This window comes from Engraulis encrasicolus, chromosome 10, assembly GCF_034702125.1.
Source record: "Engraulis encrasicolus isolate BLACKSEA-1 chromosome 10, IST_EnEncr_1.0, whole genome shotgun sequence".
NCBI classification, from domain to species: Eukaryota; Metazoa; Chordata; class Actinopteri; order Clupeiformes; family Engraulidae; genus Engraulis; species Engraulis encrasicolus.
In genome coordinates this window covers 4331271-4358211 of record NC_085866.1, presented here as the reverse complement: position 1 = coordinate 4358211, position 26941 = coordinate 4331271, and the positions used below count along the sequence as shown (strand labels likewise).

At 43.0% G+C, this 26941-nt stretch overlaps 2 protein-coding genes across 3 annotated transcripts in view; one reads left to right on the top strand and one right to left on the bottom strand.

Moving 5' to 3' along the window:
- Positions 1 to 1193: 1193 nt before the first annotated feature.
- On the top strand, positions 1194 to 26428 carry LOC134456522 (SH3 and cysteine-rich domain-containing protein 3-like). Of its 2 annotated transcripts, XM_063207903.1 has the most exons (14): positions 1194 to 1369; positions 4161 to 4200; positions 4298 to 4376; positions 15420 to 15576; positions 18127 to 18224; positions 18773 to 18833; positions 19419 to 19513; positions 19601 to 19664; positions 21611 to 21657; positions 22715 to 22806; positions 24136 to 24187; positions 25041 to 25178; positions 25531 to 25629; positions 25880 to 26428. In XM_063207903.1, exons 2-13 carry the CDS (start codon positions 4184 to 4186, stop codon positions 25627 to 25629), a joined length of 999 nt encoding a protein of 332 aa, XP_063063973.1. In that variant the 5' UTR covers positions 1194 to 1369; positions 4161 to 4183; the 3' UTR covers positions 25880 to 26428. The 2 variants fall into 2 exon arrangements, with proteins under 2 accessions (XP_063063973.1, XP_063063974.1); XM_063207904.1 differs by having other exon boundaries at positions 19601 to 19655; positions 25531 to 26428.
- The window catches only part of ctnnbl1 (catenin, beta like 1), a 93758-nt gene continuing 91994 nt past the window's right edge, over positions 25178 to 26941 (bottom strand). Inside the window, exon 17 of the mRNA XM_063207894.1 lies at positions 25178 to 25187. Within this exon, the coding sequence (XP_063063964.1) occupies positions 25184 to 25187 (4 nt within the window). The 3' untranslated portion in view covers positions 25178 to 25183. The remainder of the gene's footprint in view (positions 25188 to 26941) is intronic.

Genomic DNA, 26941 nt, shown 5'->3' with positions numbered 1-26941 from the left:
TGTAATGTACATATTTATACACAGTACAATATGTCTCATAAGTGAAGTAGAATAGAAAAGGGTGGATTCTCAATTAGTGTTCGCATTTACAGAGCTCTTGTGAAATGAAAATAAACTATTTCACGAGGGCAATGGTGTCCCATTATTAGACAGACAACCAACTTTCAGTCCCCCTTAAGATTTTTTTGCTGAGTGGTTTAGGGAATTCCGGTGCCATACCTGCATAATTATGAATTATGGGGCATAGAAACATGATAGATATTTGGCCTTCCAATTTTTTTTAAGAAAACCTTGGACAAAATGAGCGAGGTCCAGACCTCCCTGACCTCTAATGTAGCTACGGCCATGGGCAGATCTAGCCATTTTGGGGCCCTAGGTGAATTATAAACATGGGGCCCTCAAAAGTCATCTTTAAACATGTAATGTACACATGATGAGGCTCACTAATTGGCATGGAAGGAGCGAGGGTGCTACTTTAGTGTTTTGTCTCGTAGCCTAGTGGTTAGAGAGTTGGTCTTTCAATCTAGGGGTTGCAGGTTCGAATCCCCCCTGACCTCTCCCTACATCTCCATCCATGGCTGAAGTGCCCTTGAGCAAGGCACCTAACCCCACATTGCTCCAGGGACTGTAACCAATACCCTGAAAAATAATAACTGTAAGTCGCTCTGAATAAATGAAAGCGTCAGCTAAGTGCAGTGTAATGTAATGTAATGTAATGTATATCTTCGATTACTTTACATAAACGGCAAATTAAGATCAAGCCTACTTTTTGTTTGTTTATCGCGACTGGTGTGACAGTTGAAGGGCCCCATGGAGGGCTGATTTGGTCGGGGCCGTATGCAATTGCCTAGGTTTGCCTAATGTGAAGTCCGCATCTGGGGCACAGGGTATCCCAGGAGCTTTGAATAATATAAATTAAATCAGGGTTAAAAGTTAAAACTACCACACCAGTTGTTATCGCGACTGGTGTGACAATTGCAGGGCCCTATGGAGGGTTGATTTCGTCGGGGCCCTATGCAATTGCCTTGGCTTGCCTAATGTAAAGTCCACCTCTGCGTGTGACATAGGGGGTCTGCAGATGTCTGCGGGTGAGCGTTCAGGGGTCCAAGACGTGACGGTGGCCTGCGGGCGGGTGTCCTATTACCTCTTGTCATCTTTTCCCACCCAGCTGTCTGAGACACTCAGGACCTGCCATATGCTTGATGACAGCCCTCCGCTAGTCCATGGTTAAGCCGTCTGGACATAAACTTCATATCAGAAGTCTGTGAGCGTATGTTTTCTTCTGGCATTTTTGGATCCTGGACCATAAGTGGGGAGGGGAACAGTTGCTGCTTTTATTTATTTTATTAATCCTTCACCTCAAATTAAGGTAAGGTAGTCCAGAAATGCTCAACTTCTTCAGCATATCTTAATGGAAAGGTGTTCTATTTTTTATTCCTAATGGCAGTGTTTCTCAACAGGGGTGCCGGGGCACCCTGGGGTGCCGCAGGCCCTCCTCAGGGGTGCCGCGGAAACGTGGCTGATAAATAAGATATGTAATATAATACATCATTTTCTAAACTGATAAGTTAATGCTAGTCAGTGGAATCTTTCATCTGCCATTTACGCACAATTAAGTATATATAGGTCGCCGCAGTCAGCTGCAACTTCGAACGTAGGTCTTGTGACGTCTCCAAATGTGTTACTTTTCTACAATGCCATGCCATGTTGACTTGTTGGTTTGGGGTGCCTTGAAATTTTTCATGAATTGAAAGGGTGCCTTGCCTAAAAAAAGGTTGAGAAACACTGCCTTATGCTAACATAGGGGAAAGTGTTGTTCTTCTAGTTTGAGCTCAATGGGTTGCTGCTTTGAATGACATTTTACTACGATACTTTTTGAGCAGGCATGGATTGATATATGATTACAGGAGGTACCTATATCATCTGGTTCTTGCCAACAGGAAGACTTTATGATAAAGTATTTGTGTCACAAAGATTTTTTTCAGAGTGAAAGTGTAGACAGAAGATGCAACAGGGAGGCAACATGTATCACATGATTTCTGTATTTGTTGTAAAGCTGGCGTGACCATTTTTAATAGATACAGTAGATGTATGCATTTCTCAGGACACCTGTGTGGAAGCACAAGAAGGACCTTTGTTTTACAAAAGAATATATTTGGAAAAGCAGTTTTACAAAATCACAACTAATCACAACAAAATCATAACTCTAAGAGCTATATTAAACTAAGAACCTAGAACTAGCAAAAAATATAGGTCAAGTTTTTTTTTAAATGTCAAGTTAAAAAATGTTTGAAATACATGAGAAAGTTTGAAGACTTTTCTAGAAGTGTGTATCCAAGGGTAACAAAGTTTGTCACTCCACCCACTCAGACACTGTATTGACATGATGCATGGCCACTCTTCAGGAAGGTACTTTTCACTTCCAAAAATGCTGCCTAGATTGTCCTCTTGGGTGAAAGCTAATGATAGCTCTTTGGCTGGTGAAGTATACTTTGACTGCATACACACATACACACAGACACAGTGTGTTTTAAAACTCAACTCCACGCCATTATAAAGGAATCCTAAGTAAAGGGTGTGGACAGGATAGAATTGCTAACCGGATTAGCATACTGTAGCAGGGGCTACATACACCCCATGGGCTGGAATGGGATCGAAAAATGACCCAGGCACTTTTGACACAGACTGGCCCCCTAGGGTGACCTAACCTGGCTCTCACGCTGATGGATTACGAAGTGTAACGAAGATGCACGAAGCACTAGGGGTCTCGCGAGAGCCAGGCTAAGGGTGACCATCTCGGTGAAAGGAAAAAGGAGGACATATTTTAGGATGAGGGGTTTTGGGGGGTCCTCCCCCAAGAAAATTAGCGTTTCTTAGATGCAAATTCATACATTTTAATGCATTTTTGTCCGGCTTAATGCTGTGCCTTACGCTGGACAAGGCACTGAAATGGAGGACGGTCCTCCCTAAAGGAGGACGTCTGGTCACAGTACCCCTAACACATCCCTGGGCCACCGTCATACTGTATCTTGACTGGTCAAATCCACCGTCTATGTTGACGATGGACCGATGGGCCTCCCCCTCTAAAATGTGAAAGTGAAATTTGTGGGCCAATCCTCAGGAAAACAACAACAACAATTGGCCCCTGAGGACTGTCGGCCCACCAGGGAAATGCCCCGTATGCCAGATTACCCGTTCTGCCTTGCAGATACACCCCATGGGCAACTGGTGTCCAGTCGAGTGATGGGATGAATATAATATGCAGGGCAGTGCCCCGAGGCCGCCCCAGGAACGCGCACACACAGGGGGGGCGGGCAAGGCCGGCTTAACCAGGACTTGCTCTGCTTAACCCCACACCATATGATCGCATAGTACATCCACCCCTAGTTAGCCTGGCTGTAGGTATTGGTTTGACTTCATGGCTAGTACTGTAGTTATTGCCCACGTTTCCTGCTCAAGATGTTTGATTAACCTCTTACTGCAGCAGGGGTCGCCAGCGACAGTATTCACTTGCTGAAAATGCTTAACTGCATCATAACAATATTGCTATGACATTACAGAGAGCCACAGTGCTGCGCTGAGGGGTTAAGGTTGCCTGGCAATCATGGACGGTTTTAGGCAGGGGCCAGGGTGGGCCAGGGCCCCTGTAGATTTCCTGCTGGCCCCTGTTGTGGCCCCTGTGCTGAACACTGAACAGCCAATGATATACATGACATGATATACATTTTTGTATATTATATATTTATAACATTAAAAATGTATCTCTTTTGCCAATTCATGTGCCCCCCTGAAAAAATATAGCCCCCACCTCGGCCCCCCTGGTAAATGTGGTCTAGAACCGCCCCTGCTGGCAATCGCACTAATCTTCTCGAATTCAACCAGTTGGGATGATGTGATATGATATGGTACGGCATACACCAGCAGTGTAAAGCTTGCGTTTGAAGCTATGAAGATTCTGCATTCCAGGCCCTTAGAAAGTGGGCCATTATTTCATTGCATGATCTATGTATTGTGGTTCATTGAAAGTAGTATAGTATACAGTAGTAGTTTTTCTGTTCCTTAATTTCAGGCTGTACTGGTGATTGTGTTGTGGTGGGGTGTGTGACCTAGGTGGCAATCTCAACCATCTTTTTTTTCTTGCTCCAACATGACCTCTCCAGAAAAGCAAAATTAGAGGTTGACCATGGCACAATATGACACGTAAGTAAAATGTTTCATTTTGTCCACTTATTGATCAAATGAATATCCAGTAGTCGTTCAGAGTGGTGATGTGGGGTGCGTTCCTTTCCTCATCTAGGTTAGAGGACAAGGACTCCTTGGATTTCCATGACAACCCACCTGTCTCTGAAAACCTGGTGAAAGAGGATGAAAACACGGTAAGTACTATACGGCGCAAGACCACTGAACATGCAGGAATTATACATACATTATACATACATTACACATTACCTTACTAAGTATTTTGAGTGAGGTTTAACCCACACAGTGTAATAAATTTGCTGTTACCAGAATGGCAATGACCAAGTCATAGTGCCTTATTAAAGGCCCTCTATGTTACGTCATTGTAGTGTAGTGCTGTTAAAGCTAACTTTTCAATGACTACCATTTTTCTCGCGTTCTGATTGGCTTATCACAAAAAGTTGCCAGAGGCGATCAAAGATGTTCAGAAACCAGCAACTTTGCACAATATCAAAGGGAAACACTGTTTGCACCATCCCCCGGCAACATTGCTTGGCAACATTGCCCAAAAAGTTGCCCCGTAGAAAGGCTATGGTATCATGGCCTTTAAAGTGTTCTACTGGTGGAACAGAGTGCATTGTGGGGCTACTGGGCCTTATTGTAATAGATATGTATTTGCTGTACTCTGGTTCCACATTCTACAGTAGTCTTGGTGGGTACGGTTTGTCCGTGTTAGCCTGGCTTTGGTGCCTGGCTTTGGTGCATGGCTAAGGGGCTGCGTTCCATTCCAAGCCAGGACAAGGTCAGGCCAATTAGCACATTTACACTCCCGGCCCAAGCCAAGCCAAGCCATGCCCACACCAGAAGCTACGGCTAATAGGTGCTAATGCATACACAATAACACATTGTAGATAACCCATCCATAACAAGGAAGATAAATGAGATAGGGATATAAATGTTGTTATCAGGGCTCTAAATTAACACCAGCCAATCAATCGGCCGAATACTGGTGAAATATCAGTTTGACTGGAAGAAAAGACCAACATTGACTAGCCACATTGACCCATTAGTGAGAGTGTGTTTGGCTAGCAAGATTGACATCCAGTTGCCATTTTGTCTGGTCATGAAAAAAAGTAAATTTAGAGCCCTGATTATTATTAATAAAAAGTAGCACTTTATAATTTGCCAAAAATTGCTTTATCAAACTAGGACTGTTATACATACATCCTCACAGCTTTGATGGCACATACTGTATTCTTTCAACTTTTTCTAAACACGGAAAGTTTTGGAACTCCCACACCCACATCAGTCCAGTCAGTAAAGCTCTGCTGTGGTTCAAGAATGTTTTTCTGTCCTAGTGTTACAAAACAAAGTCAGACCTCATGGAAGTCAGCTGACAGCTGAATGAAATCCAAGTTGAATTGCGTGAATTGCCGTTCCATTCCTCTCCACACATGCCACCCCACCGCACAGCACCCCACCCCATCGCACCACACAGCACCCCAACGCACCGCACCGTACCGTACCGCACAACACCCCAACGCACCGCACCGCACCCCAACGCACCGCACCGCACAGCACCCCACCGCACCGCACCGTACCGTACCGCACCGCACAACACCCCACCGCACCGCACAGCACCCCATCCCACCCCACCCCACCCCACCCCACTCCTTCCCCCCCAACGCACAGCAACCCACTTTACCCCACGCGACCGCACAGCACCCCACTCCTTCCCACCGCACCCCACCCCACCGCACCCCACGCCACACCGCCCCACGCCACCGCACCCCACCCCACGCCACACCGCCCCACGCCACCCCACCGCACCCCACCGCTTCCCACTCCTTCCCACCGCACAGCACCCCACCCCACCCCACTCCTTCCCACGCCACCCCACCGCTTCCCATGCCAGCCCACCCCACCCCAGCCCACTCCACCCCAACCCATGCCACGCAACCCCACCCCACCCCACCGCTTCCCACTCCTTCCCACCCCACGCCACCCCACCCCAGCCCATGCCACGCAACCCCACCCCACCCCACCGCTTCCCATGCCAGCCCACCCCACCCCACGCCACCACACCCCACGCCCCCCTACCACACCCCACTCCTTCCCACAGCTCCCCAGCCCAGGCCACCTTGCACGGCTGTGGCACCTGCTGCCGGAAGGTATTTGCGAGGTCAGATATTGTGACCCTTTGAAGTGACACAGCCAAACTTTGACACCATTTAGCTCCGTTCCATAACGGTGCAGACATGTGGGGCTCCCATACAGTACAGCTGTTAGCTAGTTGTCTTCTCTTCAGGGTGATTGTGTTAACACACAGCTACTCCTACTGGTTCACCGGAACACCAGGGCCGCTGACAGCTTTGACTGGGCACGGGATGAAGTCATCTGGAAGCCACCCGCCCATCCCCCCACTTATTACATACAATGTAAAGGGAACCCAATTCTGGATCCCCTCTCTCCCTGGGCCACATAACTGACCTCTTTGTCCACCCCTGTCTGTCGGCTTCCCTGGTGGCCACCAGCTGCAAGGCACATTTGTGCTACTCATAGCCCTGGATATCCCTCATGCTAACCCAGTTTAGTTAGCAGCTAACCCAGTTTAGTTAGCCCTGGATGTCCCTCATCATGCTAACCTAGTTTAGTTAGCCCTGGATGTCCCTCATGCTAACCTAGTTTAGTTAGCCTCATTCACAGTGGGTAGCACACAGGGAGCACCCTTATGTTCTCATAACCCTATATCTTCACACGGCTCTACTAATTACAGTGAAGAAAAAACTTGGAAATGGTGCTACCTACACCTATACCAGGCGAAGACCAGACTGGTCGAAACGTTGTGTTAAATAAACTGAGAGCAGCAACAGTGTGCAGATCTTCTTTCTTTTTTTTCTTTGATCGTGTTTATTCTGGCTCCTGTTTACTTGGATGTGCGCACACTCCACACGCTTACTGTAGAAATGGCTCTCCCATGGCCTTCAGTTGAAGGAGAAGAATTGTGCATATCCCAGGAAAAGGTGCAGGACAAAAGCTGACTGTAGTTTTCGAAGTAAGAAGTCTGCACACTGAATATCCTTTTTGCTGTCTTTTATTATTTCATGGCTGGATTACGTTTCGACTTCAACAGTCTTCTTCATCAGATTCGAGAGTCCGATGAAGACTGTTGAAGTCGAAACGCAATCCAGCCATGAAATAATAAAAGACATCAAAAAGGATTTTAAGTGTGCTGACTTCTCACTCTTAAACCTCCCATGGCCTTGTCATAATCCCAGACCTGAATTTGCGCTGCCAGGCCAAAAGGCTCATCCCTGTGTTCCCCATTTCTCTTGTGCTCCTCAGTCAGTTGTGATCATCTGAATAGGGTTTGGGATGAGGAAAAAAGGNAAATACCCAGTGGTGCTCATATGTTTACATACCCCAGCAGAATATACGCTTTCTCTGCGATTTCTCACAAAATATGACGGATTACACAAAAACCTTTTTTTCACTAATTGCTAGTGACTTAAGATATTTATTAGCAGTATTCTGTGTTTACTCTTTCAAAAGCATGATCACAACCCAAACTACCCAAAATGACCCTGTTCAAAAGTTTACATACCCTAGTTTCTGATGCTGAATATGGCCCTGTTTAACACCACGGAACGCTCTAAATGGTTTGTGGTAGTTGTGGATAAGGCTCTTAATGTTCTCAGATGACAAAACGGCACATTCTTCCTGGCAGAATGGTTGTTTCCTATAATGTCTTTGGGTGTCTTGCTGGAACCTCACATTTGAGGTTTCTCCTGAGTGGCTCAATGATGTTGAGATCAGGAGAGTGAGATAGTCGCACAAAAACTTCATTTTATTCTTTCTGAAGCTAATGACGGGTTGATTTGGCTTTCTGTGCTGAAATATTGTCATGTTGGCTCTGTTGGAATTTCAATTCAGTATGAGCAATATGAGGGGTTTGGTTGGAATCAAGCAAATGGGAAAGGGAACCATTGTATTGCAATGATCATTGCAAGGGAAATTGTTCAGGAGGCATAGGACAACCAAAAAATAACTTCAGGTGAAATATAAGACAACATGAAAAAATGCTTTAAACTGTACAGGAGGCAGGCACTTGAGGAAAGATGGGCTGTCGGGGGTTGCCAGGAGAAAGCCATTACTACAAAAATGCAAACATGTTATTTTGCATATGATACACCAAAGTCAAGTCAAGTAGGTTTTATTGTCAATTTCTTTACATGCACTGGTCATACAAAGAATTTGAAATTACATTTCTTGCTTTCCCATACAGACATAGACTAAATCTAGGTAAGGACATAGACAGTATAGACATAGACAGTACTTATACATGGACTTAAGACAGTATGGACATAGACAGTGCTCATACAGACATTTAAAGTGCAAGACTGGACAACAGAAGACTTGTAGAGGACATACATTAAGAGGTATTGTTGTGCTTTTGTGCTTTTTCCTAAAAAGTCCTTTATAGCGTTCTGACATGGTAATAGTATTTGAAGAAAAATAAATATTAAAAAGGTCTGTCAAGTACACCAGCAGCAGTGTGTGTGTGTGTGTGTGTGTGTGTGTGTGTGTGTGTGTGTGTGTGTGTGTGTGTGTGTGTGTGTGTGTGTGTGTGTGTGTATGTGTGTGTATGTGTGTGTATGTCTGTGTATGTGTTTAGTGCAGGTAGAAGGTGCGGTGTGCGTCTGTGTGTGTGTTCGTGTGTCTGTGTGTGTGTGTGTGTGTGTATGTGTTTAGTGCAGGTAGAAAGTGCGGTGTGCGTCTGTGTGTGTGTTCGTGTGTCTGTGTGTGTGTGTGTGTGTGTGTGTGTGTGTGTGTGTGTGTGTGTGTGTGTGTGTGTGTGTGAGTGTGAGTGTGTGTCAGTGTGTGTCAGTGTGTGTCTGTGTGTGTCTGTGTGTGTCTGTTTGGGTTTAGTGCAGGAAGTGCAGTGTGCTTGTGTGTGTGTGTGTGTGTGTGTGTGTGTGTGTGTGTGTGTGTGTGTGTGTGTGTGTGTGTGTGTGTGTGTGTGTGTGTGTGTGTGTGTGTGTGTGTGTGTGCATGTTTTGAGTTAGTGCAGGTTGAAAGTTCAGTCACGAGTAGTAGTGCAGGTGGAATGTTTTAGTCGCAGATATGGTGGTGGGGGATGGGGGGGGGGTTGTCAGTGGCCTTGCTGGCTAGAGGCTGACAGTGGAAGGAGAGTGGGTTGAGTGTTCAGCATCTTGATCGCTTGGTGCATTGTGCTGCTCGCCAGCTGGTGGTACGGGAACGGAGGCGCCTGTATCTCTTTCCAGAGGGCAGGAGGCTGAACAGTTTGTGGTGCAGGGTGGCTTGTGTCTTTGATGATCATCAGTGCTTTCCGGGTGAGGCGTGTGGTGTAAATGTCCTGCAGGGAGGGGAGTGGTACTCCAATGATCTTCTTCGCTGTGTTCACAACACGCTGGAGTGTCTTCCTGTTTTTCTCCGTGCAGCTTCCTCCCCACACTGTGATGCAGTTGGACACGACGCTCTCTATGGTTCCTCTGTAGAATGTTGTCATGATGGAGGGTGTAGCACTTGCCTTCTTTAGTTTGCGCAGGAAGTAGAGACGCTGATGGGCCTTCTTCGCCAGTGATGTAGTGTTGGTGGTCCAAGAGAGGTCGTCGCTGATGTGCACTCCAAGGAACTTGGTGCTGCTCACTCTCTCCACAGCATCGCCGTCGATGGTCAGTGAGAAGCATCAGAATGCATGTGACAAAGTCATTTGGAAAAATTAGATCAATATGGAACTTTTTTCAGCCACTATTAACAGTACCATTTGGAGAACAGTCAACGGAGCCTATGATGAAAGTTACACCATCCCTTCTGTGAAACATGGTTATGGACCACTGATGTCATGGGGACATTTGAGTTACAAATGCACTACACTTTTGGTCCATACTCACAGAATGATGAATACATTGCCCTGTGAAAAATACTGGAGGAAACTTGACACTCATCAGCCTTGAATCTGCACATGGTCCATTGTTTGGACATGCCAACATGACAATATTTCAACACAGAAAGCCAAATCAACTCGTCATTAGCTTCAGAAAGAATAAAATGAAGTTTCTGAGCGACCGTCTCACTCTCATGATCTCAACATCATTGAGCCATTCAGGGGAAACCTCAAATCTGAGGTTCCAGCAAGACACCCAAAAATATTATAGGAAACAACCATTCTGCCAGGAAGAATGTGCTGTTTTGTCATCAGAGAACATTAAGAGCCTTATCCACAACTACCACAAACAATTTAGAGCAGTCCCTGATGTTAAACAGGGCCATATTCAGCATCAGAAACCAGGGTATGTAAACTTTTGAACAGGGTCATTTGGGTAGTTTGGGTTGTGATCATGCTTTTGAAAGAGTAAACACAGCATACTGCTAATACATACAGTGAGTCCAATAACTATTTGATCCCTTGTTGATTTTGTTGGTTTGCCTACTAACAAAGACATGATCAGTCAATAAATGTTATGATAATATGTATTCTAATATGGAGAGACAGAATATCAAAAAGAAAATCCAGAAATTAACTTAAGAGAATATATATTAATTTATTTCCATTTCATCGAGCAAAATAAGTATTTGATCCCCTGCCAACTGATTACAGTTCCGGGCCCACAGACCAGATGGGCACTTCCGATCAACTTGTCATCTGAATGAAAGACACCTGTACATAGTAACATGCATAAAAGACACATTTAATCAGCAGAATCAGTTCATAGTATGAGTGAATCAGTCACACTCCAACCTCACCATCATGGGAAAGACCAAAGAGCGGCCAAATGATATCAGGGACAAGATTTTAGACCTGAACAAAGATTAAATGGGCTGCAAAGCCACAAGAAAGAGACTGGGTATTAATGATCCAGCTGTTGATGCATTTCTTCCAAAATGTGAGGAATACAAAATGACTATCCATCAGCCTGTCTGGGGTTCTTTACAATATTTGACCTTTTGTAGGGATTTGATAACCATGAGAACAGAAAGAAAGCACCCTAGACCTGTACGGGATGAACTAGGCAATGATATCAAAGCTACTGGGACCAAAATCACTGAGAAAACTACTGGTAGAACTTAATAGTGCACACATGATACCTCTACTTCAGAAGGAACCTGTGCAGTCCCACCTGAGGTTTGCCAACAGACATCAGGCTGGTTTAGGATATGATAAGGAGGTGCTGTAGTCAGATGAAACCAAAATCAAGCTGTTTGGCATTAACACAATTCAATGTGTTTTGAGAAAGAGTACTGCTGTCTATGATCCCAAGAACACCCTCCTCACCATCATGCATGAAAGTGGTATCATTATGGTTTGAGGGTGTTTGTCTGGCCAAGGCACAGGACAACTTCACATCGTCAACGAATGGATGGAGGGAGACATGTAATGTGCAATCCTGAGTGCAAACGTCCTTCCTTCCACCACTACACTGAAGGGTGGGCCATTTTTGGATCTCCCAACATGACAATAATACACAACATACAGTCAAAGCAACGAAGGAGTGGCTCAATAAGAAGCATATTAAAGTCGCGAAGTGACCTAGACAGTCTCCAAATATTAACCCTATAGTAATTCTATGGAGAGAACTGAACTTCCCATTTGCCAAGCTACAGCTACAAACTCAGGGTTCCCACACGTCCTGGAAAACCTGGAAAACCTGGAAATTTAGAGATGTGTTTTCAAGTCCTTGAAAGTCCTGGAAATTCACCAAATGTCCTGGAAAAAAAATATTTGTCCTGGAATTTTTTTCCTTCAACTTTTTCCCGATTTTGTTTGTGGTATAATTTTTACTCTTCTCCGAGTCTAGACATGACGATTCAATTTATATCCACCTATTGAATACATTATTGTCCACACACACACACACACAGTTTGGTCAGGTTGCCATCTTTGATTGCACTTATACACAGTCATATTCTTTGACTCAGTGTTGCTAGAAGTCGCTAGTTGGCTTGCTGAAAAGTCGCTAGCTGATATCATGGCCTTATATATCTCTCGAAAACCTGCTTACGGTCATAATAGGCCTACAAATAGGCAGTGCTAGCACTTCCTTCCAAAAAATTGTACTGCTATCTTTTTTGGAGATCAGAGCTTTCAGTCTCACTAGCCACTTTGAAAGCTAGTTTGATCTTTGGTGTGACAAATCACAGTAGTCGCATCAATTGTTTGTATGCAAGAATATCCCAGAGAAAAAGAAACTGTCAACAAAACTGGCTTGCAGAAAGACAGAAACCACTGGCCACAATGGTTGGTGAGCAAAAAAGTCAAAGTCAAGTCTTGTGAAGAATGCATTTAAATCCAAGTACACCATTTTTTTTCGATAAGAGAGAGACTATTAAGGTATTAATTTCTGAGATAATGTGACATTAATGTGAATTTACATTGCACTTTCATTTAATTCCGAATAAACGTTTTGTGGATCAGAAAGCATTTCAATTGAACAGAGGCTGCACGTGCTGGGCTTGCGAAATTTGACATAGGGGTGTGGTCGCCAAGCTCCAGCAGATTCCTACTAGCGGGACAGCTGGTGATCTTCAACCGCAACCCAGGTCAATACCTTTGGACAAAGAACATAGAATGGATAAGAACGCTTATTCGCATTGGCCACGGTGTAGTAAGGGGACGTAGCCCGGGTACACTATGCGCAGTGGATGCAAGGCCATGATCGATAAAAATTGTGACACTGGAAACTCTGCAATTTGAATTGCATTGTGGGTGCGAGGAGCTGCTGCTAGTTCCGGCCCGGTCAAAATAGGATGTCCTGTCGTCAATGTTCAGTTTGTGGTTAAATTACAGCTGTCATTCAGCCTTAATTACAGCTGACACAAATTCACTATGTCCTATTACCTGTTCCACACTCCAGCCCTGGCGGTAGTGGCTTTGCATTTTACCTTGCCGCCAGTACTAAGCAAATAACGTACATTGGATAAGAAGTATCACTCAATGGAAAATGCATTGGGTTAGGTGTAGTCCGAGGACATTGCTTAAAGACACTGTGCTCATGGTCAGTGGGTGCAACGCCATAATGGATAAAATCTGAACTCTGTAACTTCGCAAAATTGGTCAAGAGAGGAGATCCAGTTGTCAGTGTGTAATGTAATCCTCCTATCACTAGTCTCCTTAGTACTAACTGCAAAGTGACTCCCCTTGCGGCCATGCCATACTATGCTCTTATGACGTCTTTGGACGTACCCTCTTCCCTAACACACTGTACTCATTCATTACAACTCATTTCAACCTTAAAGTCACATTGTCTCTAAAATGCATTGTGTGTCGCTGTGTATGTCCAAATTGTGGGTCCGACAGATGAAATATCCGTCCTGAATTATCCAAAAATAGTCCTGGAAATGTCCTGGAAATATCCTGGAAAATGATTTTTGAAAAAGAGTGGGAACCCTGAAACTATTAATGTTTTGGAGATAATCTGCAAAGAAAAATGGGCAAAAATATTTTCTACTATATGCACAAACATTGTCATCAACTCAAAGAAGCATCTGACCTCAGTGCTAGACAACTAGGGCTTTGCCACAAAGCATTTTATCTTCTTTAGCTAGAGGGGTCAAATACTTATTAGCCTAAATTAAATACAAATAAATTAAAATATATTATTTTAAGTTATTTTCTGGAATTTCTTTTTGATATTCTGTCTCTCCATGTTTGAATACATATTATCATAAATTTATAGACTGATCATGTCTTTATTAGTGGGCAAACGGGCAAAATCAGCAAGGGATCAAATACATATTGGACTCACTGTATCTTAAGCCAGGCACTAGCAATGAGTGAAAAAAAAGGTTTTGTGTAATCCTTCATATTTTGAGAGAAATCGCCAAGAAAGCGTATATTCTGCTGGGGTATGTAAACATATGAGCACCACTGTAGATGAGTTGTGTCTGTGGGGTAATAGTGTGAAAACCTTCAGGTGCTCATCGGTATCCAAAGTTGCAAACTTGTAGTAGAGAGAGAGAGGGTCCGAGGCACTCTGAAGTCCGTATTAAAAGTCCTTTATTAATACATGGACACCATTGATAGCCGGCGCGTTTCGGTTGCGTGCGACCTTTAGGGCTAATTGAAGGTTGAGGGTTTGGGATGAGTTTTGGTCTGGCCACAGTTCACAGTGCTCATACTGTCATTCGCTGGTACTTACTTACTTATCCTCTTCATCCCGGCTGGGACATAAGGCCGCAATCATGCACTGCCACTGAACCCTGTCTGGTGCTTTGGCCTGTGCTCCATCCTAGGACAGCCCCATCCCCTTTAGCTCTGTCATCACGGTCCTTCGCCAGGTGTTCTTTGTCCTTCCCCTCTTTCTTTTCCCGACCAGGGTCTATCTCAGGGCGACTTTTGGTGTTCTTTCATTGGGCATTCTGAATACATGGCCGAGCCATCTTAGTCTACATTTCTGAATTTCAAGAGACATATGTGAGCTGCCTGTCCTCTTGTAAAGTTCTTCTCATTCTCTGGTGCTCACATAGAATTTCCACATAACGTAACACTATCAAATGACAGAAATTGTCAACCAAAGGCTGACCTGGGAACATAGGACGACACAGGAGACATAAACAACCAAAAACAGACATGCAACCCATATATGAGTGAGACTGTAATGTGTAAAACCTGAAAAATAGTTTTCATAATCTGTTGCTTCTTTTTTTTCCAACTTCTTTTCATTGAAAGTAGTTGAGTAAAAATACATAGAAAATAGTTACATTGTTTTTTGTTGTTGTTTTTTGTTTTAGCACACAAGCAAGTAGTGTGTTGTTTCTGATTGTTGTTTCGGTTCGCCTACAGGTTTATGAAACGTATCCAAGGCACTCTTCTTCTTGGTTAAAAAGATTTTAATAAACTTACCTAGTTCATAGTGGAACCGTTAAAAATTGCCAACATGTTTTGAAATGTTTTACAGCCCTGAAGAAGGCCATTGTCGGCCGAAACATGTTGGCAATTTTTAACAGTTCCACTATGAACTAGCTAAGTGTATTAAAAGCTTTTTAACCAAGAAGAAGAGTGCCTTGGATATGTTTCATTAACCTGGATCCTTAGTAAAGGATAACCAAAGAGCACCTTCGCCAAACTTGACTGAACGTCGAAGCCCTCTGACCCTTTTTCTTTGCACCTATAGGTTTATTTTGTGTATGATGAGGAGGTGGAGGAGGAGGATGTGTAAAACCTGAAAAATAGTAGTGTGTTGTTTCTGATTGCTGTGTTTCTGACTGTTCACCTGCAGGTTTATTTTGTGTATGATGAAGAGGTGGAGGAGGAGGAGCCTCTAAAGCTGCCCACCCCAGAGCCTGTCGTTATGATCAACCCCAACCCACACAAGTTTAAAGACCACTACTGCAAGAAGCCCAAGTTCTGCGATGTCTGCGCAAGAATGATTGTTCGTACGTTTAACACCCAGCCAGCACCACAACGTATTTTTTTAAATGTTGAATTGTTTTAAGGGTCCACTTACTTTCAATTGTTAATTTTACACTCAAATAAGTTGTTGTTAAATGGTCTTACCACACCACATTATGAAGGACTGTGTAGGTCTTTTTGGGAGTGGATTGTCTATTTCCCAGAGTGCATGTTTTTATTATGTGAGCCCACCGCTTTTGCCTTGTTGCACCTATCTGACTATGCTTGGACTTTGTACAGGATGTGGCATGTTGTAATATGACAGTTTTCTAGTCCCTCTGCTTGCCACAAGTGCCATCATCTTACCAAGTTCCCGCTCCGCACTAGCCATCATTGTGATGAGACCTGCTTGCCGATCAGGGATGCTATATCTGTGTGTTACGCTATTGGTTTGAAGGCGTCGTTCAGTATATGGGTGAGCTGTTAACCTTTTGTGCTCTTGCTATTAGTCCTAAACATTCCAGCACCAGCCCCAGTGGCAAACTCAACATCTACTGTGACTAAGGGGACAGACTGTACCAATCATTTGACTAGGCAGAGGTTTAGGAGCTTTAACCCCTTAGCGCGCCGGAGAGCCTGTTATAATCTTACTGTCACTTCAAATTGTTATGGCTGTGTCTCAATCTGTTACTTAAGGTTCTCTGTAATGTCATAGCAATGTTGTTATGTATCGTAGTTAGAATTGTTTTTAGCAAATAGTGAATAGGCCCACCGGCGACCCCATCTGCAGTAAGAGGCTACAGTAATAGTGAATAGGCCCGTCGGCGACCCCATCTGCAGTAAGAGGCTACAATAATAGTGAATAGGCCCGTCGGCGACCCCATCTGCAGTAAGAGGCTACAGTAATAGTGAATAGGCCCGCCGGCGACCACCATCTGCAGTAAGAGTCTACAGGAATAGGCCCGTCGGCGACCCCATCTGCAGTAAGAGGCTACAGTAATAGTGAATAGACCCGCCGGCGACCCCATCTGCAGTAAGAGGCTACGTACTGCTTTGAAAAATGTCTGGATCCAAACAATGACCCAGAATCCCAGGAGATGTCATGCAGATCAAATCATTATTCTTTTTGGAAAGTGTCTTGCTAACAAACAGCCAAGCCCACTAACACAGGCATTTGTTTGTTGAGTTTGTTGCTGTAGCACAGTGGTTCTCAACCTTTTTTAAACAACCGCCCCATTGATCTCATCAAACGCCTCCCAATGCCCCCTCGACCTCATCATAAGCCTGCCAATGCCCCCCTTAATTTTGAAAAATAAAATAGACTAATGCAACTAATGGTAATGCACAAAAAACAAAAAACAATGGTAATGCACTCAGCTGCATCCTTCTCAACGCCCCCCTAGGGCTAGGGCTGTACCACCCCCATTGGGAAACACTAAACTACTACAGTGTAGCACTTCTGAGGGATGCATATTAGTCTGTGCACCTGTGCATTACTCTCTAATGTCATGAAAGCTTGATCATTAATGAGTGGAAGAACACGTTGTGACTAACTCAAAACCTTTCACCATCATCAGCACATGCCCAAGACATTGAAAGTAGCTAGTTACTGTACTAATCCCAAAGAATGAATCTGTCTGGCATCACTTTTTCCAGTCCAATTCGACAACTTCTTTAATATATCTGATGCTGCAGCAACAGAGTTAATCTAATCATCTAGAAATGTTGGCCTCGTTGTCAAAATAGTAGGGATGCACCGATACCGATACTGGTATCGGTATCGGCACCCGATACTGGTCATTATACTCGTACTCGTCAAGCACTTGCCGATACCAGGAACGATACTGCTATTACACAAAACACTTAAAAGCAGCATGGAAAAAAGTGCCACCTCATACATTTACTAACATCACAGGTGCAAAAAACAAGGCCATGCATTTATTTTCATTGTATTTTGTTGGTAAAAGGTATCGGTACTCGGTATCGGCAAGTACAGACATAAATGTACTCGTACTTGTACCGGTTTTCAAAAAAGTGGTATCGGAGCATCCCACAAAATAGCCATCCTTTTTGTACTGTGTAGCAGTCTATATATCCTCACATTTTGAGTCACTGATCTGAGCCTATAGTCCTGTTTAGGCTGTTCATTATTTTTTAATAAGGTTTAGCATCTGAATGGAAAATTAAAGTGTATTTTGCTTCTGTTGACAGAATATTTGCAACAATAGGTGGTACAATCTTATGCACATTTTAGATGCTAGATGACACTGCAGAGGTACAGAATCAAAAACTGTATTAAACAAAGCCGAAAAAAGTAAATAAAACCGACAGGCAGGGGACAAACGTGATGATGGGCTAGACCCGAAACGTTTGTCCCCTGTCTGTCGGTTTTATTAACTTTTTTTGGCTTTGTTTAATACAGTTTTTGATTCTGCATTCAGCTCCAGTGTGCAACTCCTTTCTTTCTTTTCATTATACTGCTCTTGGAATTACGCACCGAGCGATACGCTCAGGATAAGACATTGGCGCGGACGCCACCCCACCATTACTGCAGATGCACAGTAATCTGCTCCATCTATCCGCTCATTCCACAGAGAACAACAAGTTTTGCATCCGGTGCAAGAACTGCAAGACCTGCATTCACCATTCGTGCCAGTCCTATGTGGAGTTCCAAAAATGTTTCGGAAAAATTGTAAGTTTCTCTTTTGTCTATTTTAACATTGTAGAGAACATTTTGGAGAAATACTATTTTTCTTTTGAGTGATGGTAAAATTAATGGTTCATTTGCTTATTGTTTTTCATTGTTTGCATAGGCTATATTAATTATTATTAGTATCTTGGTAATAATAATTCTAGTTATTTGTTTAGTTCATTGCTTTGCTTTGCTTTATAGGTATAGTGATTTTCTTTTATTTATTCACTGATGTATGATTTGGACACTTGGGGGTAGTAGTGGGCACAGGTACACCTGTATATAGGTAAGAAGTAGGTAGTGATCTGTGTAGGCACCTGGGTGATGGACATTTTTACCAGTGCGAGAGAGACCATGTTTGTTTGCTCAACGGGAATACAAAATAAACCACCATCAACTTAAGAAATCTGCCTGGAAATTGCCCATGGTGCCTCAAGTGTTTGTTTGATATGCTTTAATTTAAGTTTCATTTTATTTGTTTGGCAAACAGCCACTATAGAATAAAATTGGCAATTTCCCTCATGAATATGTTTTGTCTCTCTATGTAGCCCCCTGGATTCAGAAGGGCATACAGCTCCCCTCTTTATGATCAGGACGTAACAGGCCAAGGTAAGCAATAAGCATGCCAGACCTGCATGCAGAATTTTAAAGGAGCAGTCCACCCTTTTTTGATATTCACGTCTTTGCAGTATTTCCAAGTATTACATATGAATGTGAATATAATTTTCTTCTCAGTGTGTTCAGTACTTAGTCTACATGTATTAGCATTAGAATTATTAGCATATCTTAGCATAATCACTGGAAGTAAATGGTACCATTAGCATCAAGCTACAAGTCATCCCTGGACGGCATTAAATAACCGTTTTGCACTCTGGTGAATTTTACATTCATTGTAAATTGAGTGGTTTATAAGTACATTCGATGATGTACATGTACATTAGATTATTCGCTATGCTTAATATGGCTATTAGAGCTATTACTGTACAGAACAATATGTATTCTCATATTTTACAAGGGATTAACTACATATGAAGAATTTCCTGAAATGAGGTGCACTGTTCCTTTAAAAACATACCTTTGATTTCAATTCAAAGAGAGTAAATATGAGGAAAAGTGGTACTTGAAATGATGTGGACGTTGATGTGTAGGCTATGCAGACATGCCTTTTCAGATATATATATCTTTGTGTTCTAGGACACAACCACACAGACCCGGTCTTTGAGACACTACGCACAGGTGTTATCATGGCCAACAAAGAACGCAAAAAGAATTCAGAAGAAGGGAAAAAAGTAAGCGTTTAAACTTAATGACAGTTCTTATATCTGCATTTCACTGATTCATAGTCACTATCCACCATTTTGTTTCTGTTGAAAAAGATGCCGATGCTTGAAGAAGAGGAGAATGGCGAAGAGCAGAAGCCGGAAGAGGAAGGTGGGGAAGGTGAGTGCAGAGCAGGCTCTTCTGAAAGGAACAGTCCACCGTTTTTTGATTTTCACATATTTGCAGTATTTCTCAGCATTATTCACGAATGTACATATAATTTTCGTCCATGTGTTTCCATTGCCTAGTAAGAGTAACAGTATAGCCAAATTAAGCGTAGCAATGCAAGTCTATGGGACAAACAAAACATCATCAAATGTACTTATAAAGTACTTTAAAATTAATGTAATATTCACCAGAGTGCAAAACAGCTATTTAATCCTGTCCTGTGATCACTTGTGGCTTGATGCTAATGCCCCCATTCACTTCCAGTGATTATGCTAAGCTATGCTAATAATTCTGATCCAATCACTCTAATTACTGAAAAAAACTGAGAAGAAAATGATATGCACATTCATGAATAATGCTTGGAAATACTGCAAATATGCGAAAATCAGGTCTGCAGGGGCGCAGGTAGAATGGAGCAGGGGCGGCGCTAGGCATAGGCAGACTAGGCGGTCGCCTAGGGCGCCAAATGTCCTGGGGGGCACCAAGGCCCACATAATTACAAAATTAAGCTAAATAAAGCATTACACTTTACATTTAATTGGCACTCAGTATAGTACATGGTACTAGATCAGCTGTGCTCAATCAGATGACATTATGTTTACAGATGCCAATGTCAAATTCCACAAAAAGGAAAGATCGGTGCTCGCCTAGGGCACCAAATTGTCTAGAACCGGCCCTGGAATGGAGTGCTGAGGGTAGCAAGTAGGACTGCACTGGGGGGACCCACTAGTTTGACGCCCTCTCGGTACTTCACATGGTAATCAAACATTTCAAACAAGCGATTTAGGGTTAGGTTTAGGGTTAAGGTTAGGGTTAGGGTTAAGGTAAGGGTTAGGGTTAGGGTTAGGTTTAGGGTTAAGGTTATGGTTAGGTTTAGGTTTAGGGTCGTATGACGTAAGCGGTAAGTACCGAAAGGGCGTCGAATTAGTGAGTCCCTGCACTGGGACCAAAAAACAGCCCATGCATTGTTGGCATAGACCAGCCCCTCATACAGCCTGGGATATCCCATGATGCTTTGCACAATCATTCCGATCTGAAAGACAGCATGGATTCGATCCAGGGGCACCGCCAGAAATATTGGGCCCCATAAAAGATTCAAATTTTTGGCCCCCTTAAGGGCCCCTGTCAGTGCTGTCAGTGCTTGGGCCCTTAGAATCTGTATCACCTTTCCCCCAGATATTGGGCTCCATTCAGAGAGCGGGGAGGGGTGGAAAGGTGATGATGACTGCAGTTTGTTTTAATAGATAGGACTGGTATGATTGGCTGTGGGCTACGTTCATACCGAATGTCACATTCGTAACGCCCAATTGACGGCCATTCTTAGTATAAGCCCCAGCCGAGCAGGAAACAGGACAGACCGGTTATCCATGTTAATTATGCAATTATAAATGAATACTGTATATCCCTTAATCAATGCTGCATTGTATTCTTTTTTACCTTTTCCCACTCTAAAGATTACTAACATGTATCGTTACGATGTACTGTCCTTCATTGTCTTTAGCCTTCTCTAACACTAATGGGCAGTCATGGGCAAGCGGTCAGGACATCAGACTTGTAGCCTAAAGGCTGCCGGTTCGACTCCCGACCTGCCAAGTTGGTGGGGGCAGTAATTAACCAGTGCTCTCCCCCATCCTCCTCCATGACTGAGGTACCCTGAGCATGGTACCGTCCCGCCGCACTGCTCCCTTTCGGGCGCCATTGGGGGCTGTCCCCTTGCACGGGTGAGGCATAAATGCAATTTTGTTGTGTGCAGTGTTCACTTGTGTGCTGTGCTGTGGAGTGCTGTGTCACAATGGGAGAATGTGAGAATGGGAGTTGGAGTTTCCCAGGTGGGCTTTCACTTTCACTTCACCTCACTACATCATTTACTAATACTAAAACTACTACCATTTTACCAGAAGGGGGAGATGACAAGAAAGGAGACAAGGACTCTGCGGATGACAAGGTAACTGACTCTTTAAGGGAAGTTGTATTTCCTCCTTACTTGAAAATACAGTAGATTGCCTCATAAAGGCTCACAAGTCTGAGAAAGTGATTTTTTTTGGCACATCAGTCAAGTCAAGTGTACTTCATTGTCAAACATCTATGTAACAGGGTTAGCACAGAAGTTTGAAATTGCGTTTGACCAGTCTCCAATGTGCAGGTTAACTAAAAAACATTTAAATCAGTGTTGCAGAAATTATAACGATAATGACCAGGAGATGTTAAGGGTCCGCAACACAACAAGGTTTGTGTAGGACCATAGAACAGTGAGTGCATTCCAATATGCGACCTTGCGTCCTCCACTCATGCTTGTGGCCTCACCCCGCCTCCTGGCCCCGCCTCCGTGGAGAAAACAATAAAGTTTCCCAGCTGTCAGCCTAGCCAAAAAAAAATTTGGGGGACTATTCCTCTTTCACCGTCCAGTTTGCAAATGAGAAAATTACTTTACAATTGAGCTTTTGTGAGATATTGAAATGTAATGCTGTTGTCACGATATATTACTTCCTGGTACGAGGCCACAAGCACAAGTGGAGGATGCAAGGTTGCATATTGAAAGGTACCCACTGTTCCAGACTTTTAGCATTTCTTTTCAGTTATCTTCTATTTGGTCCAGCACATGTGCTACTGATGTGCGCATGTTGTCAGACTTTTTAGGCCTATGTTGCAGACCTGCATTATTTCTTTTCAGTTTATCTTGTTTTTCGGTATCGGTACACCTGCACTACTGTGATGTGTGCACAATTTCTTTCTTCCTAGATTTTCTCTATACTGTAACTCACATCACAGTGACTAGCAAAATGGGCTTTTATTTGTATCCAATATCACTGTCTTCAAAATATCATACTGTGAACTAATTCTGTACTATTTTACCCATAGAACTAATTTACAGAATCTTGGGGCAATTTTAAGGAAATTTTTTTGAGTACTCCCTTAAAAAGATTTTCTTTTTCGGTGTTCAGATAGCTAAAATGGTGTCAAAGTCTCTACGGGCATTTTATTTGGTTTATTTGTGTTTTCAGAACAAGAAGAATGTAGGCGCCCCAACACAGACCCATTTCTACGTGGCCCTGTATCGCTTCAAAGCCATCGAGAGAGATGACCTGGACTTCCAGTAAGCGGCCCATCTTATTACCTTACAGCAGATGTGGGCAAACTCAGGCCCGGGGGGCACATGCGGCCCGCTCAGCCATTTCATGTGGCCCTCAGAGCCTTTCCAAGAAAAAAATGCAGATTCATATGGTCACTCATTCTTAAATGGGCTACCTAAAACAAGGGTCTTGGAAACCTAAGATTACTAAAGTCTACATCTAGATACAATTCGCAGGAATGGCATAACTGACAATGGTGTAATTATGTTGGTGTACACCTTTTCTTTTTATTGGCACGGGCAAGTTGCCTATGACATCCGGCCCTTTGGTCAACTTTCTAAACCCAATGAGGCCCTTGGGCCAAAATAATTGCCCGCCCCTGCCTTACAGTGTAATGTAGCCTTTTTTTTAACCCGTTAAGACACGGCATTAGCAAGTGGGGAGAGAGAGAGACAAGGAGTGCATTCCAATATGCAGACTTCCGTCCTCCACTTGTGCTTGTGGCCTCACATTTTGCTGACGGCATGCCTCCGTGTAAAAAACAATAAAGTTTCCCCGCTGTCAGCCAGGCCAAAACAATTTTGGGGGACTGTTCTTCATTCACCTTACCGATTGCAAATGAGGAAATGACATTAGAATTGTTGCCTGATTATTATAGACTTGCAATCGCGATTCGATCTGAAGCAACGCCACAGAGGGTGTTGGGTCACTAGGATGGGGCAGCCTGGCTATTAGAATTGTGCTTTTGCAAGATGTGTCATTAATTTTCCGTCGTCTGTGACGTCATCATGAGGTCACAAGCAGGCAAGTGAGCAAGGGAGGACAGAAAGTCCGCTTATTGGAATCCACCCAGGGAAGGACCAACAAAGGACCCATACTGGAATCAAACCTGGGTCTCCGGTGTAGCAGTGCAGTGTAGCTTTGTGTACGGTGTAGCCAGTGTAGCTGTGCCCTGTAATGTAGCCTTTTCATACAGAGGGGCTTGCCAACAAGCCCACACAGCTTAAAAAGCTTAACTACCAGCCAGTACATCATAACAACATTACTATATAACATTGCAGAGAGTGTTAAGTGACAGATTAACCCTTTAATGCAGAGCTTCTTTTATAATCTAATTGTCACTACAATGGTAATGACCATCTCTTAATGTCATCACATTATTGATACAGTTTAAGGTCCAGATACAGCAGTTGTGTGTGTGTGTGTGTGTGTGTGTGTGTGTGTGTGTGTGTGTGTGTGTGTGTGTGTGTGTGTGTATGTGTGTGTGTGTGTGTGTACGCTGGGTTTCTGGACAAATATTGTACACTCCCCTAGTACATCTAAAATGTGTCCTGCTGTTCCTTGTCTTGTAGTCCTGGCGACCGCATCGTTGTCCTTGACGACTCCAATGAGGAGTGGTGGAGGGTACGTACGTCATGCTTGTATACATTAAGTAAACGCTTATATACTGTATTATTATGATTTTTTTGGTCTTTTTGGCTTTATTTATGATAGTACAGTGAAGGTGGTGACAGGAAGCGAGTGGGGAGAGAGAGACGGGGAAGGACCGGGAATCGAACCCGGGACGGCTGCATAGCAGACGAGTGCCCCACCGTTAGCCCATGGCAGGGCCTACTATATTATTATACTACTATACTGAATGCTTATTTAACTAAATAATAATTGGTAATTAATGTATAATTTCTAGATAATCCAGTAAAAACAAAAAAAAAGATTTAATTCATGCAATAGTGGCATTAGCTGTTGTTGGACCACTCTGATGTCTGTGACGTCAAATTACCCATTTATTTTTTACATTATCTATAAAAAAATGGCCCATTCAACAAAGCACTGTCATTGTATTATGGATGGACTGCCACCCAAAGGTGCAGGAGCCAACATTTCTCTGGTCTTCTGGCTGCATGTGAGTCCAGTCGTCTGTCACACATTGTGCAATACATTTTTATTGAATTGTGAGATTGCAAAATCTGAGTGCTTCTGGGTCTTCACCTTTATTCCTTGGTGATCATCAGTGTAGGAGCTCTCAAACTTGGTCCAGGTTTTTTACGTTTTTTGGCTACAATGCCGTGTTTTGACCCATATGATATGGCCTATGGCTGAAACATAGGCATTGTAGCCAAATATAAAGAAAAAAATTGTGACCTTGAGTGCCTCAGATTTTCTCTACCTGGACTTTGTAGATGGTCGCTTTGCCATCAGAATCATCACTTTGTCATTTTTGCATTTGTTTGTGTCCACTCTGTTTGTGTGTGTTTAGGGCAAGATGGGTGAGAAGACTGGCTACCTTCCAATGACCTACATCATCAAGGTCCGCGCTGGAGAATTGACCTACAAAGTCTTGCGCTCGTTTGTAGGGAACCGAGAAATGGGCCAGATTACACTGAAGAAAGATCAGGTAAATCAATCCCTACTTTTTTATCGGATCATTCATTCATTCATTTTGGCTATCAGTGTCTTGCCCTGAGGCCCTGTGTGCAATTCTACCCCCCACTCATAATCATTCAAGAGCAGTAAGCCTAGTTGACAAGGTGGTCGAGCTACGGGCAAAATATAATATCTTGATGTATTTGAGGTTTGTTTTTACAGTATGTACAGTATCTGAGACAGTAGACTGTAAATAAAGTAGATATATGATATTCATTACGAACAGTCAAAACATGTCAGGTAAAAGATAAAAAAACGTTGTCATGTCTGAAACAAAAGAATCTTGAAGATTTGATGTAAATAAAGTAACTGTCTTTTCCCAGATTGTGGTGAAGAAGGGAGACGAGGTAAACGGCTATTTGAAAGTCAGCACCGGACGCAAAATGGGATTTTTCCCATCGGACCTTCTGGAGGAGATTTAGGTTTCTGGATCAGAGATTCTTTAAGTATATAGAGATATGCCAACATAATAGGTTTCTATGGGCACCTAACGTGACCAGGTTCCGGTCTGCCTAAAGGGGCGTGTCATAATGCTCCTAGCATTGAATAGAACAGTCCTCAGGTCTGCCTAGGTCTGCCTAAAGGGGGGTTTCCCACCCCCCTCCCCCTTGCAATAATAGAACCAGGAAACAATGGGCCAATGGAACCTCTCTCTCTACTCTCTCTGTTTAGGTCACTGGATCATGTAAAAAAAAAAGTCATGCATGTCACATTGTCACCTTCTGCATGTGTCACATCTTTTTTTATTCGTCTTAAGGTTTTAAATATAGAAAGAGAATGTTGCTGCTTTTCTGTAAAAAAAAATAGATTGTGTCTCACCATTAATTTAATTTATTTATCAGATGTGTGTTAAGTTATGCTGTGTAATTATCAGTTGTGTTATGCACTACTTTTGTTTACACTAACCGAAGATAAGGAGGATGCTTGGATTCGTTCACATGAAGAGTACTGTACATTGGCATTGGGTCATCATGTCATTTTTATATCTACTGTAAACTGAAAACAGTCAGGCCATGTGTCAAGCTATGATTACTGGTGAAACGCATTATGTCTTACTATTTTAGTTATATAGACGATCTAATGATAAGTGAAGTAATTTCACACCACGCCAAGGAAAGAACAGGCTGAGATGAGCACAAGTTTTTAAAATGTAAATTCTTGTAATATGAATTATGTATTGTGTTTGACACTGGAAGAGTAAAATAAAGCGCATTTAATGTATTCCCATCTTGTCTTTTTATTTCTGAAATATATTTACATATGTAACACATTTAAAGTTTATCTTTTTGTTATGTAATTAGACTGTTATATGCTCTTAGGCAAGCACACTAGAAGGATAATTTAGATACAGCCAGATGTGTGTACTATAGGCCTACATTTAAGAGCACAAATGTGTCACTGTAGTTAAATGAACTGTCAGGCTCTTCAGGTTGCTGAATGTGCAGTACTGTAGTTGTCCTGCTTGCAGCTTATCTTTCTGTCTGATGTCTATAGGGATGCAAATTATCGATTAATTAATTAATCATTAGTTGATAGCCTTATCGGTCAACTTACGATTAATTGATAAGCAACGTTTTACCCCCGAAATCTCAATGTTTCTCGAAAAAAAACTACTACATCTAAAACATTTAATTAAAAATTTAGATATTTCAATGAATTCTATTTCAATTCTTTAATCCAAAGGTGATTTAAATATTCCGACTATTCACACCCCTCTTCACACACACTCTTCAC